This window comes from Saccopteryx bilineata, chromosome 2, assembly GCF_036850765.1.
Source record: "Saccopteryx bilineata isolate mSacBil1 chromosome 2, mSacBil1_pri_phased_curated, whole genome shotgun sequence".
Classification (NCBI taxonomy): domain Eukaryota; kingdom Metazoa; phylum Chordata; class Mammalia; order Chiroptera; family Emballonuridae; genus Saccopteryx; species Saccopteryx bilineata.
The window spans coordinates 148,021,082-148,035,459 of record NC_089491.1 but is presented as its reverse complement, the minus strand read 5'-3'; the positions used below and the strand labels follow the sequence as shown (position 1 = coordinate 148,035,459).

The window sequence follows — 14,378 nt, the reverse complement described above, 5'->3', positions numbered from 1 at the left end:
TGGGTAAATAAGCCTCTCCCTCTCCCTCCCCTCCCTTTCTCTCTCACCAAGCCTCCCTCCCCCTCCCTTTCTCTCTCACCAAGCCTCCCTCCCCCTCCCTTTCTCTCTCACCAAGCCTCCCTCCCCTCCCTTTCTCTCTCACCAAGCCTCCCTCCTCCTCCCTTTCTCTCTCACCAAGCCTCCCTCCACTCCCCCTCCAGGACCACTCTGGGTCAGCCTCTTGACCTGACTCCGCCATCATTGCCGTTTTTCTTCATAACAGCCCATTCTTAGTAACCAGCTCTGCCCCTTTCTCCCAGCCTTAGTTATTAATTGTACTATTACTGTGAATTAATCATATAAGCAAATCAATGTTTAGCTTAATTAAGAGTAAAGCCATCAAATTATCTAAAGCACCACTCTAGCAGAATTTGCATTCGGCCTTGTATCAGAAGCGAATCAAGCTTTTCAGCTATTGACTCAAGTACTTTCAAGATTCATAAATATTTACAGCTAAGCTCTCTCCCCACCCCAACTCCTACCTGGCTAGGGTCTCCAGCCATTTTCTCATTCCTATATTCCCACTGCTTTGAAAATAATATCATGCCATTTTTTATTTACTACAATTTTTTATAGTTTTATTTAGATAATTAATTCTAATGGGGTAACATTGGTCAACAAGAGCACAGAGATTTAGAGAAAATATCTAAATCTATCAATTTAAATAGATTTGTATGTCAATAATTTTGTCAGTGGAGGTCATATCAGAGTAAACAATGGTAGCAGGTCAACCGACTTCATACTTGAAGAGCAATAGCATGTGAACATCACAGTTCTTAACAGTAAAAATATGTTTTAGAGCTCCAACTTTTAGATCAGTGGTGACTAGAAAGAGGAAATGTTTGAGTAAGGATCTGAAAGCAGAAGTGAACGTTTAAAAAAGAGTGACCTCAGTAAAGAAAACAGGACTACTGGAGTAAAATTTCACCCTGAATCTGCCCATTAAAGAATAATTCAGCCTGAGCAGGCAATGGAGCAGTAGGATAGAGCGTCAGACTGGGACCGAGGACCCGGGTTCAAGATCCCAAGGTCGCCAGCTTGAGCGCGGGCTCATCAGGTTTGAGCAAAGCTCACCAGCTTGAGCCCAAGGTCACTGGCTTGAGCAAGGGGTTACTCGGTCTGCTGTAGCCCCGTGGTCAGGGCACATATGAGAAATCAATCAATGGACAACTAAGGAACTGCAATGAAGAATTGATGTTTCTCATCTCTCTCTTTTCCTGTCTGTGTGTCCCTATCTGTCCCTCTCTCTGACTCTCTGTCTCTGCCCCCACACACACACACACACCAAAAAAAAAAAAAAAAGAATAATTCAGCACTGGGAAAAATTAATGTGTTAAAACTTGTATCTCTGGCAACAGAAACTGAAGCTATAAAGCAGAGTCTTTTCTGATATAATGTGTGGACACAGTGATGGGCCAGCGTATAAGTCATTCTTTTAAAGATGATGATAAGAGTATGAGAGGCTAAGGCCTAGGTCAGCTGTGCACATGGACTTTAAAAAGCATTAGATCTTGAAGAATTTCACCCAGCCCACAGACAAGTCTATGCTGTTCCTTGCTCTTGCAACCCCCTCTGTCCCTAGAAGCCATGCACTTTAGATTTTAGTTGTGTACATTTCAAATAGTCCCTCTAGTCACCTCCCCTAGACCTCCCCATATCCCACTCGATGAGATCCTCACCACACTCAGACATTTAATGAGCATTGCACACAGGCTCTTACGAAGACTTATCAGAACAGTAACAGAAGAGAGGCAGAATCTATTCCATTTTCACCATACCTACCATCTAATTTTTACCTTCATTTTTTTTTCCAGGTCCTGATTATAAATACTAATACATTTTTTTAAATTGCCTGAATTACTTTGTCTTATTTCTCAAATTCTGGCCCCAGAATACTTGACATATATTGATATATTAATTAATATTTGTAGAATTTCTATGGAATGGCTTTGCATTAGTAAAAACAAAACTCCTTTGTGAGGTGGGGTCATTAACACTAGAAAACATCAGCTTCCTAAAATACTATGCAGTCTTTGGAAATTCCACTTCATGGAGGTATTGTTAAAAGCCAGTCAAGCGAGAAACACAATATTTATCCTTGTAATCCTGGAATAAGTCTACAAATATACAATTGTATATGTGTCCACAACCATGGTTATATATACTATCACTGTATTTAAAATTGTATTAGAGCATAAAAAGGGGCCAAGCACATCATAAAATAATAAGTGCTTCACGTAGAGCTCACCAGTTATAATAACAGCTAGAAACATGACTATTTCAGCATCACGTTCCAGAAATTCAGGAGGGGACTTTCAGAAGAGAAAGCCTGCGGGTGACAATACAGTGAGGCGATCAGTGCCTGAACACTGCCTTTTGCTGCCATCAAGTGGCTCGTTGAGGAATTGTTTTTGTGAACATCAACCACAGTACAGGCTTCACTTTCTCACTGTTCCGTTCCTCATACATAATACATGAGCCATCCCGTGGAAAACTGGGATACTTGAAAACATGCAGAAATCCTTCCTAAACTAGGGATTTACACCATAGTTGCCATAAAAATTCCATGACTAAGGAGTTCTTCAGAAGGACAACATCAAAAAGGGTTTTAAAGTGTCAGTTTCTGGATAATCAATCTTCAATCTGTATTTGAAGTACACCTCTCTTTATTTCTACCAAATTTCTAAATAGATTGGCTTTAGAATGCCTACTTGAACACAGAGAAAGTCAAAAACAATTAGGGGAAGATTCATTTAGAATCATGTTTTTAAAAGCCCTGTACTGTGGAAGAAGATGGTTTGATGTTTCTTTCCTGTCAACGTCTCCCTCTCGGGAGGCTTCTGCCCTGTGTGTCAACCATGCAGCATACCAGCTGAACTGTGATAACTCGGTAACCATAATGTTAACTCAGCCAACTGCCTCTGCCCTTTTTCTTTGAGCATCTTCCTGTTTCTCTCGCAAGAGACAGCTAATTAAGCATCAGCTGAACCAAAAGATAACGGAGAATTGCTATTTTAAGAACCACGCAAAAGCAAACTGCTGCGGCAGCAGCCCCCTCGCATTCTGAGAAGGCGGCCACGTTTATCTCGGAGTCCCGGGCTGCTGATTGGAAAGTGCATGAATAAGGTTTTGCTGATGAAAGGAAAAGCCCCCGATAAATCACAATGGACAGAAGTTAAGATGAAAGGGAGCTAAATTGCTCTAAATAATAAACCAGAGAAATTCTGAGAGATATTGGAAAGAGGGGGCCTCCAGAGAAGAGTAGAAACCTGAAACTGGGAGAAAAGACTGTCCAGGGGTTTTTTGTGGGCGGTGAGGAATTCTAAAATCAAGAGAGACATGTATATCAAAACCAAAACACCACACCTATGGTTATGAGCTCCACGGGAGATTATGGTTTTTCACACAAAGTCCAGTATAGATCAGGTGAGGTTTCGAGATGCGACCTGTGCTAAAGGTTATATATTTTCTAACCACCCTTCTCTATAGCACTTTTCAGAACCATCTAATGCAGGGGCTTCTGTTTCAATTTCTCACTTAATATGAGACCAAATCTTTATGTCTGGTCCTGACATGAGAGTTAAAACACAAGTCCCTAAGTCACTGTCTCAAAGTGTCGCTTCATAGGCTCACGGCCCTGGTTTTATGATACTTCTTTATTTCTGTCATCGTATTTTTCCTTACCTATAGGTAAGCCCAACTGTGCATTTAAGAAGTCTTCTTTTTTTTTTGCATTTTTCTGAAGCTGGAAACAGGGAGAGACAGTCAGACAGACTCCCGCATGCACCCGACCGGGATCCACCCGGCAGGCCCACCAGGGGCGATGCTCTGCCCACCAGGGGGCGATGCTCTGCCCATCCTGGGCGTCGCCATGTTGCGACCAGAGCCACTCTAGCGCCTGGGGCAGAGGCCACAGAGCCATCCCCAGCGCCCGGGCCATCTTTTGCTCCAATGGAGCCTTGGCTGCGGGAGGGGAAGAGAGAGACAGAGAGGAAGGCGCGGCGGAGGGGTGGAGAAGCAAATGGGCGCTTCTCCTATGTGCCCTGGCCGGGAATCGAACCTGGGTCCTCCGCACGCTAGGCCGACGCTCTACCGCTGAGCCAACCGGCCAGGGCAAGAAGAGTCTTCTTGGCTGCATCACCTTTTCCAGCACTTCTGAAGATTTCGTACTAGGAGATGCTTCAGGTGGCCTAGTCTGCCCCCCTTATAAAACTGAAGTTGGTTATAAAATGTCTAAACGTAAAACTCTGCCCACGAATCAGAGCCTTCTCTGCAGACTCCTCACCTACAACTCAAACATTTATAGAAAAATAAAGTTAGTTTGGTCTTGGTGACTTAAAGAATAAAAGAAGTCATGATAGCAGCGTTTCGGTGGTGTGAGGTATAGAGAGATGAAAGAGAAGCAAAGATGAGAAGAGACCTCCCCAGAGAGTAGAATTACGGATTGTCTGAGCCCTGGCCCCTTCTCGCCCAGCCTGCTAACTGGCCTCTTTCCCCCTCCACCTCTCTGTCAGCTCGGCTCCCACAGATGGCTAAGGCCAGAAGAGAGAGCTTGCTTCAGGCAATTCAGTGTACTGGAAAACCAGGAGTAGGCAACTTGACTCTTATCAAGTGAGTTCTGGCTAAAAGTCTTGAAGTTCTGCTCAGATAAACTTAGAACTTTTGTTCCACCCCTAAAATTGGGGGCTGGGAAAGAAGGCAAATCATTCAAGGAAACTCCCTTTCTTCCCCTTTGAAACCCTAAACCCCACGCATTGTAAGCCTGAAGGCTTCCAGCTTGGAAAGGAGTTCTAAACTACAAGACCACAGGTCTGGCCATCATAGAAAACTCTTGAAACCCTTTTCAGAATAGTTTGAGACCAATATTCCTAGCGAGATCCACAGACCAGGGTACACTGGAACTCCCAGTACAAATCAGATTCGTGGTCAAGAATCCTGCGCTCCCCTGTACCACCAGCAATCCTGTGGCATAAAACCAGCCAACTGTGACAGCTGTGTGCCTCCTGTCCTTTCCACACCCTCTGGTGCACGGGAGCGTTTCCCATCATTCCCTGCTGTACAAATAATGAGGCAAGGCCTGCTGGCATCTTCTGGAGAACTTCTAAGCACAGTTGTATCCATCTGCTCTAAGAATTGCTTTTCCCCAAGTTTACATTTGTACCTTAAAGCATTCTCTAGTTCCACTAGCATATTTCATAAAAGTTGGCAATATGTCTTTTATAAATGGAGATCTTTTATTTATAGAACTAAATAATTTGTCCCTTGCTTTGAATTTTTTTATAGTGGCACCATTAAGATGTCCTTTCAGTAAATGGTCCTTTTCCAACAGGATGAGGCTTATTGGTGAAGAGATCAAGAGTCACATAAGAATATGGGATATTGTAATTAGTCTGAGAATAAAAGAGAATCACTTTCGCCTTTAGGTAAGATCAATACACATAAATGCTTGACCAGCTCTTCTCTCATTTCCTGCACATACCTCCTACTTCTTTCAATTTCCAAATTCACACTGAATGATAAAAATGTAAAGAAAGGCTAATAGGCATAGGTGATTGAGCAGCAGAGTCAACCACCCATCTGATCCACTAGTGGAAGAGCAGGCTGCATAACTAGTATTCGTAACTTAATCCCTCAAATCTTTTATTATTGTTTAAAATAGAAATTTAATTCTAATATAACCTCAGACAAGTGACAAAACCTTTCTGGTCCTCAGTTTCTTGATCTGTAAAATGGAGGTAATAAAAATACGTGATGCATAGGATCATCATGAGGTTTAATTGAAACAACCTCTGTCTGGTACTGAGTGCTCAGTGACTCGTAGTCCACATCAAGATTAGTTTCATTATTAGTGATAAAGTGCTTTGCAGCATGCCAGGGACTGTTACTGCATTTAATTCATTATTGTTAAATCAGCTTTTCTCCCCAGAACAAGCAGTTCAGGTTAGTTTTTTAGCCCCACATTTAAAAAAAAACAAAACAGAGTTAGATGAAAGTCCAACTTCTATTACATACTATTTAACATATTATTTCCAGCAACAGCTTTAAAAAAAAATGTAAGTTTTACATAGGTCCCTTCACCTTCTGGCTGCAGTGCTGAAAGTGCTCTACACCTCCCAGACCCTTGACTATGTTAGGTCACCCCAAGAGCACCATACCCGTCCCATTATCACAGGGGCAGCTCTGAGGCTAAGGTTATTCTGACTAGCTATGTAGTAGAGTCTATAACTCCACCATTTAAAAACAGACCCAGTATAAATGGTATCTTTTAAAGCTCAAGAAATAATTATAAGCCCTGGATGGTTGGCTCAGTGGTAGAGCATCAGCCCAGCGTGTGTAAGTGCTGGGTTCAATTCCCAGTCAGGGCACACAGGAGAAGCACCAATCTGCTTCTCCGCCCCTTCCCTTCTCCTTTCTATCTCTCTCTTCCTCTCCCGCAGCCAAGGCTCCATTGGAGCAAAGTTGGCTCGGGCACTGAGGACGGCTCCATGGCCTCCACCTCAGGTGCTAGAATGGCTGCGGTTGCAATGAAGCAACACCCCAAATGGGCAGAGCATCGCCCCCTAGTGGTCATGCCAGGTGGATCCCGGTCGGGCATATGCGGGAGTCTTGTCTCTCTCCCTCCTTCTCACTTAAGAAAAAAAATTTAAAATAATAATAAATAAATAAATATAGACAAAGCATTTTAAAAATTCCCCAAAGCATGACCATTTGATCTAAAGTCACATTTTTGAATTCGCCACTTGTTGGTATGGACTAACGTATAAGGCTATGAAATGCCTGCTTCCCCTTTACTATTCATCTTCTTTAATGGTGGGGAAAAAACAAAAATTTTATTGAGCTATCCCTCTGAGTTCTGCACAGGGGTGGCTAAGATGCATACATAACATCAAAGCCACTGCACTTCAGAACTGGCCAATGCTCCTGCCTCACCTACATGTAGAAGAAAAGACTATCACCCAGCTTTCCAATCTATTGGAGAATAGATCAGAACCTTCCTTATGAACTACTTCAGTGCACCACAGAGATCTGAAGTGGCTTATTCTTGTCACTAGTCTAATTCTTAATGCTACAGACCAAGTAATTCTCCTGATATTCTGTGCTTAAAACTCACCAAGAACCGGAGAAAGTTAAAAATAATCTACAATCTACTTGGTAGCACTTCTTCTTGCCATAGTGATGTGATTAGTGATTTGATAAGTATAGATCACAACCCTGGATTTAATACAGGGTGGCCCACTTTTAAAACGACCCATTTATAACAAAGTTCTCACTGTTGAAGCTATTGAGAGTTTAAAAAAAAAAAAAAAACTGCCAACAGTATCACTTTTATTTAGCCCAACACTGTGAGCAATGGAATTGCAAATCTGGAGACCTCCTTAGCCAAGCTTTACTAATCATATGAGTGTAAACAAGTCAAATAGGTTTGCTGATTCTCACACACGCTGTCACGGTTATGAAATTAGTACCTGCCCTCAAACCATCCCCACAAAGAAGTCCTAAAGAAGAAGGAACACAATAAAAGTATTGTAAAAAGCTTCTTGGAGAAAATACTCTAAATGTCTTAAGTCAGAAAATGCATACATTATCCCTATTTAGGGTAGAATATTTGTAAAGGACATTTAAGCTACTACAAGCTAAAAAATTGTCTTTAAATTCTGATGAGTTTCAAACATAACACTCACCACAGTAGAAAGAAGAAATATAACCTACCCCATGTTCCCATCCATTAGAAGAATCGTGTTGTATATGTGAGAAAATATGAAGAGAAAGAGAATTGTGCTGAAGAACATTGTCATCCACGACCCATGATCTTCTCGAAACATTTTTAACCGGAGCAACTGACCTGCAATATAAATATTGTTAGAAATCAGTATACATCATAAATCAAAATTCATTAATCTTTGCTTTGCTTTGCTTTAGTGAATCTCTGTTATCTCACTATATCATGACTCAGCCTTCTGGCTAGGACCAAGTGTATTATCTCACTATGTTCTAAAGTCTTTGCCATAAGACTGACTTATTAGTGGAAGCAGCCTTTTTGCTCTTTTGTAAACAACTGATCACAGATAAAGTCCAAACCAACTATATTACCCTGGAGCAAATAACACCAACATAAGAACAGAGACCGTTCATTACGCTGGCATGTAACAAGATGAACTAGAGTACCTACCTACTATAATTTCACAAATATGATTTTGGTTTATTTCTCTGAAACTATTAAAGACAAATTGTAAAGACATTGCATAAATTCCATTTAATTCCCGTTTGCTTCCATAGACCCATTCCCAATACTAGCCAGACAATAAAACCAAGGCAGACCTTACTTACATGAGGACCCAAGTATTGAAGGTGCATGAAAACTTAAAGAAAAAGTAAAGCCTCTATCATAAGTGATCAATGACTTAGCCTTACTCTTATGCCATACAGGCATGTACACATGTGCGTGTGTGTGTGTGTGTGTGTGTGTGTGTGTGTGTGTGTTATAGAGCCTGGTGTTGCTCCCAGCAAAATATAATTGCCCTGAGACCTAAAATGTTATTTACAAAGATAAATGATAACTCAGAAAGAATGTTAAAATACAAATATTTCAAGAAAGAAACTGTATTAAGAGGAACACTAAAATGAAAATTATGAATCCCAAAATTAGTTCAGAAAAATGCTTGAGATGAACAGTAGAGGAAAGAGATGAGGGCACTTGTGCCCTGAAAGGTGGGATGATAAAAAACCATGGGAGCAAAAGGTAAGTAAACAATCACTGGTCACTCTGGTTTCCCCTAAGATAAAGCTTTTCTGTTTTACTTGTCTCTATTCCTGAGAAAGTGCATCTAAATAAAGATAAAGGAGATGATAGACATATAGGAACTAAAATTCTTATAACAGAATTTCTCACTAGAGAAAATATTATCTTTTTATTCATAAGGCTGTTATGAACACACACACATATTCCTGTCTGAAAATTGTCTCTCTAGGGACATACAGTGGCTCCTTTGTAGGTTACTGAGCATAGAAAGAAATGATCTTTTAAGATTTAACTGCTAGATTTTCCCTTGTACCTCACTTTTATTAAAACAGCACTTTAGATTTCATTTGGAAACCAGGCTAACAGAAACATTACCCTAGCTAAAACTTTAAATAGAGCGAAAAAGAGAGATTTGGTTACATCATCTGGTTTCTTGGCTTGCATAAGAAAAGCAAAGGGCAAATCTGAAAGTCAAGGTGAATGTGAATTGTAACTGAAAAAAGAATGTGGAAAAGTTTCTACTGAAGAAAAAAAAATTAGCACTGCAAATTACAATCTGATTTGATTAGTTGAATCAAAAGCCATGGAAGGCCCTGGCTGGTTTGCTCAGTTGTAGAAGCATCGGCTTCACATGTGAATGTCCCAGGTTTGAGTTCTGGTCAGGGCACACCGGAGAAGTGCCCATCTGCTTCTTCAACCTTCCCCTTCTCCTTTCTCTCTATCTCACTCTTCTCCTCCCACAGCCAAGGCTCCACTGGAGCAAAGTTGGCCAGGGGCGGGGGGGTGCTGCGGGTGGCTCCATGGCCTCTGCTCAGGCGCTGGAATGGCTCCAGTTGCAGTGGAGCAATGCCCTAGATGGGCAGAGCATCGCCCCCTGGTGGGCATGACGGGTGGATCTCCAGTCAGGCGCACGCGAGAGTCTGTCTCTCTGCCTCTCTGCTTCTTACTTCAGAAAAACAAAAACAAAAAAATACAAAAAAAACCCAAAACTATGGAAAGTGCAGGGAAATCTCCACACAATGTGCTGACAGGAATAGTATAAATAGATATTAAACAGAGAATGCTTGAAAATAAAAAACACATGCCTCAGATATCATAGAGCAAACTGTAAAGAACACTATTCATTCTATGCACAAATATTTAATGTGTGCTCATTACACGCCAACCATGGTTCTAGGTGCTGGGGATGCAACTGTGAGCAAGGCAGGAAGGTGTTTGAAGTCATCCATCATGTGTGTATTTACTAAAAATATGAAATTATTTTAGACTCATGGGCTGTCTTTGTTCAAAGTTCCCTTTACTGGGAGTCCCCTCACCTTCAAAAAAACACTTACTTGAAGAACTGTGAAGACTAGCAATTAGAGTTCCTTAAAATTTTAATTGTGAATTTTCTTCTTAACATATACATATGTCAAAAAATCACTAGTGGATGTACTTTAAGAACTCAAATAATAATGCTGCTGATTTAAAATTGCTTTGCAAATAAAACGGAGTGAATTAGCTATACACCAGCTGAAACAGTGCAGTTAGTAAAAACAGAACCATCTATGCTGTCATCGCCAAGCTCATTGTCTGGCACTAATTTTAGTCATTAGAATCATTAGCACAAAATGGCAGGTTAACACAGCTTGAAATTCACTTGAAGCACACAATAAAAATGCTGTCATATTTCAAGCCAGAAATGGTGTGACTCAAATGTTGAGTCAAATCACATCAAACCAAGAACCTCACAATTACCTGATGATGTTGCAGGAAAAAGTACTGTCTCTACCCCGTAGTGTGACCATACATTTGGTTTGCTTGAGACAGTGTTAGCTTCTAACTGTTGTCCTGGCATAATTATCAATAGTGCCCCCTTCTTTTCCTTAATATGCTGGTCTGGACAATAGACTATATGCTACCTTCCTCACAGGTCACAGAATTCAGAATTTTATAACAATTTCTTTTGGAGGAGTTTTGGGAAATAACTGAGTGAAAATAGTCCTTATAGCTCAACAGAGTAAAAGACATCATTAAGAGAGCTACATGTCTACAAGGCCATAAATGACTTTTATTTTAATCATGGACATACCTGTAAATCTGAGTGAATATTTATGCTATTAATAAAATCTGTCTTGGACTGTATGAACTATCACCTTGAAAATTGTCAAGGTCACGGAATATAAATCTTAAAACAATCAGAAGCACAAACCTATATATAAGCTGGAGGTCAGGCCTGGTGGGCACAGAGGTTAAATGTGACAAATATTGGTTAAAATCAACTGACATGACTTATAACTTCAGACTCTTTCCTGGAAATACAGTAAGCTTAGGACCAAGATGCCATAAAATTTTAACAAGTCTAAAAATATAAAAGCATAATAAAACTGTATGATGAGTTCATATATTATAGAAGACAGAGGTTTATCTTTCCCCTCTCACCACTCCCCACCCTTTACTCTAGTTCCATCGACAGTCAACAGATTACAGTTTTCCTACATTGGTACTGAACTCTCTGCTGAGATACTCTTCTTTCTCCACCACTGTAATAACTCCACTTTCCTGTGGGCCCTAAAATGCAGGTCAGAGAGGAGCTCCTCTAGGAGGTCATCTTCATTATTAAAGGCTTCCTATATTGGAGTAATAGTCAGAAAAATTACAGGATGGAATCCCCGGGGGGTAGTAAGTTCTCTCCGATGCGGACAAGGAGGAAGAGCCACTCGCCAGGCATAATTTAAACAGATTACAGGACTTTTATTATGATCCAGTCCATCTCTAGGATTGTAGCATTAAAGTCTACTATTCAAAAGACCTTTAGTTAAAAAAAAAAATTATCCATAGGAAAAAAAAGTTTCTTCTTATGTTTATCTATCATATGATATGACTCTAATAAATAAAATGAACCCAAAGTAACACACTGATATAATTCTTTAAAGGTCAAGTTAATATTAAATATTCTAAATATTATAATTCTTGACAATAAATATAAGTTCTATTTTTTATGTCAAGAATAAAAGAATAAAAAATAAAATTGCATCAGCCTGAGCAGATGATGGCACAGTGGATAGAGCATAAACCTGGAACACTGAAGACCCAGGTCAAAACCCTGAGATCACAGACTTGAACGCAGGCTCAGCCAACCTGAGCTTGGCATCACCAGCTTGGGCATGGGATCATCAACATGACTCCATGTTCGCTGGCTTGAGCAAGGGGTCACTGGCTTGGCTGGAGCCCCCTGGTCAAGGCACATATGAGAAAGCAATCGATGAACAACTAAGGTGCCACAACTATGAGTTGATACTTCTCATCTCTCTCCCTTCCTTTCTGTCTGTCTGTCCCTGTCTGTCTCTCCGTCTCAAAAAAAAAATTTTCTTAATCAAATACAATTGGATCAGAACACTTGAAAATTAACTGTAATTTTACCTCCAATAAGACTAAAATAAGTATATAAGGTCTTTCATGACTGGTTTGTATAAATTTCTAGTTATAAGAACATAATATAATTTTTTAAAAGCAATAATTGAAAACAATGGCAACAGAATAAAAAGTAACTGAAGTAAGAGAATTAGTCAATAGATGGGACATCAACAAAGAAAATTATCTAACAAAACACACCAGAATATCATTAAAGAGAAAGGACATTCTAGTTAGACAAATATGGCTTTATATAAGATCAAAAAACTTCTGAGCCCTAAGGGCACCATTCCATTAATATTCAGATCAAATCTTGTTATTTCAGTGTACAAAGAGAATTTAAAAACATTGAACAGATGGTTATCATTCCTTATTAGAAGTAGGAGCTTAAACTGAAAATGTCTGTAATTCACTGAGTTTGACAGAAATCTAATACTGAGAATTGAAATTAAAATTCCATTTGATACTAAAAATATGTATTTCAATATGCAATTCAAAAGAAGTTCTAGAAAGAAAGGAAGACAATGGTTAGAAACTCAGCAAGAATGATAGTATTTTTAGATATAGAGTTTAATGTCTATTTCAGAAGTGCACCTATTGATATTCATTTTTAGGAACATGGGTTAATATAAATTATTCTCCGCATAAAAACAATAATAAACATTGTTTTATTGAGAAAGTCCAAATATAATATTTTATTATAATATAGCTCTTCCCATTAAACTAATGAAAATTGGGATTAATTGACTTAAATCGCTCGTTATTGCACAGGAGAAAAAGCATAATTCTTTTAAGGAGAAACTAGCCATTGAATGAAAATAATATTAGATTAACATTACTTCTTACAGGTGTGATTTAGCAACATAATTTATACATGCATATAAAATGTATGCATGTATATGAAATCAATTTATTCTTTATTTTTGAAATATGTACTAAGTGAAATCATATTAAATAGCACTTCTAAGGTCAAAAATCCATCAAAAAAGTAAAAGTTAATAAACTATTGTATTTTCAAAAATGGTACAAATCGTTATCACAATTTAGTATCTTGAAATGGGCAATAGAATAGAAAGTATAGCTCCCTATTGTTAAAAATTAGTATCATATATCTAAAATTTTACATCATCATCATCAACAGAGTGATACCAGTTTTGAAAACAACGATACTTACACTTTTTTTAAAGTGGGTTTTCACTTAACATCAGGCATCATATTGACTGAACAAAAAGGAAAGGTTCAATGGTCCAGACTAATCCCCTGTGGGCTGGTACATGGCTTCAAGCAATCCTTACCAATCACAAGGTTAGACACTAAGGATAAGAGGGAACAGGAAGTTCTGGTCCTGCCACAACTATTAATATTGAGAAGGAAAAACTGTGCCAGAGGCCAGATTTCTGCAACATCACCCACATCTCCAATATTCCTATTATCTGTACCATGCAGTCAAATCGCTCTCTGACTCTTTTCTTCTCTCCAAAACTTGGTTTTCCATAATAGCTTTCCACAAGTCCTCTAACTCTTTCATACTGTGTCTTGTACTTGCAAACTTGCTAATTTCTCAATCCATTTAATTGATAGATTTACTAAATTTTTTTGTTATAAGCCTGCAACTCAGTTGGTAAGGAACTGAGAGCTCCAGCCAAGAGCTAGCACCAACTGCCATCCCTTTGAGAAAGCCATCTTGGAAGAGAACTTGCCAGTCTTCACAAGACTGAGCCCTGGCCAATGTACTGACAGCAACTTCATGAGAGATCCCAAGGCAGAACTGGCCAAGTTGCTCCCAAATTCCTCACCCAGAGCAACTGTGTAAGATCACAAATGTTTATTACCATTTCAAGCCTCTGAATTCAGGGGTAATTTGTTACATGGCGATAAATCACTCTAGGCTCCATAATTATTCTGAAAGCTAATAGGAGCCACTTGAGAAGCAGAAGCCTGGAAATAACAATCGAATATTAGACATGATTTTATGAAGAAAGGGCTGAGACAACAAAGTAGAAATAAAAGTATAACATTCATAGTGCCAATGGTCACTTTACCTTAATAAAATGTTTGACATTATGATGACAGAGCAAAAGAATCTTGGTAAAAATAGCCTTCATAGCATGAAAACCTGGAAATAATTATATAATTTCAAAGGGCAACCTTTGTGTAGTAAATGTCACTAATGATATTTTCTTTTGATCTCTACTAGAATTCACAT

At 39.3% G+C, this 14,378-nt stretch overlaps 1 protein-coding gene across 5 annotated transcripts in view; it reads right to left on the bottom strand.

The window, feature by feature from the left end:
- Positions 1 to 14,378, bottom strand: part of TMEM117 (transmembrane protein 117) — a 535,376-nt gene that overhangs the window by 411,329 nt on the left and 109,669 nt on the right. For 4 of the 5 annotated variants that reach the window (XM_066258157.1, XM_066258158.1, XM_066258159.1 and 1 more), the window contains one exon: positions 7,750 to 7,882. In XM_066258157.1, coding sequence (XP_066114254.1) covers positions 7,750 to 7,882 — 133 coding nt within the window. Of the gene's footprint in view, positions 1 to 7,749; positions 7,884 to 14,378 lie in introns of those variants that run through there. The other variant, XM_066258162.1, reaches the window with a different exon arrangement.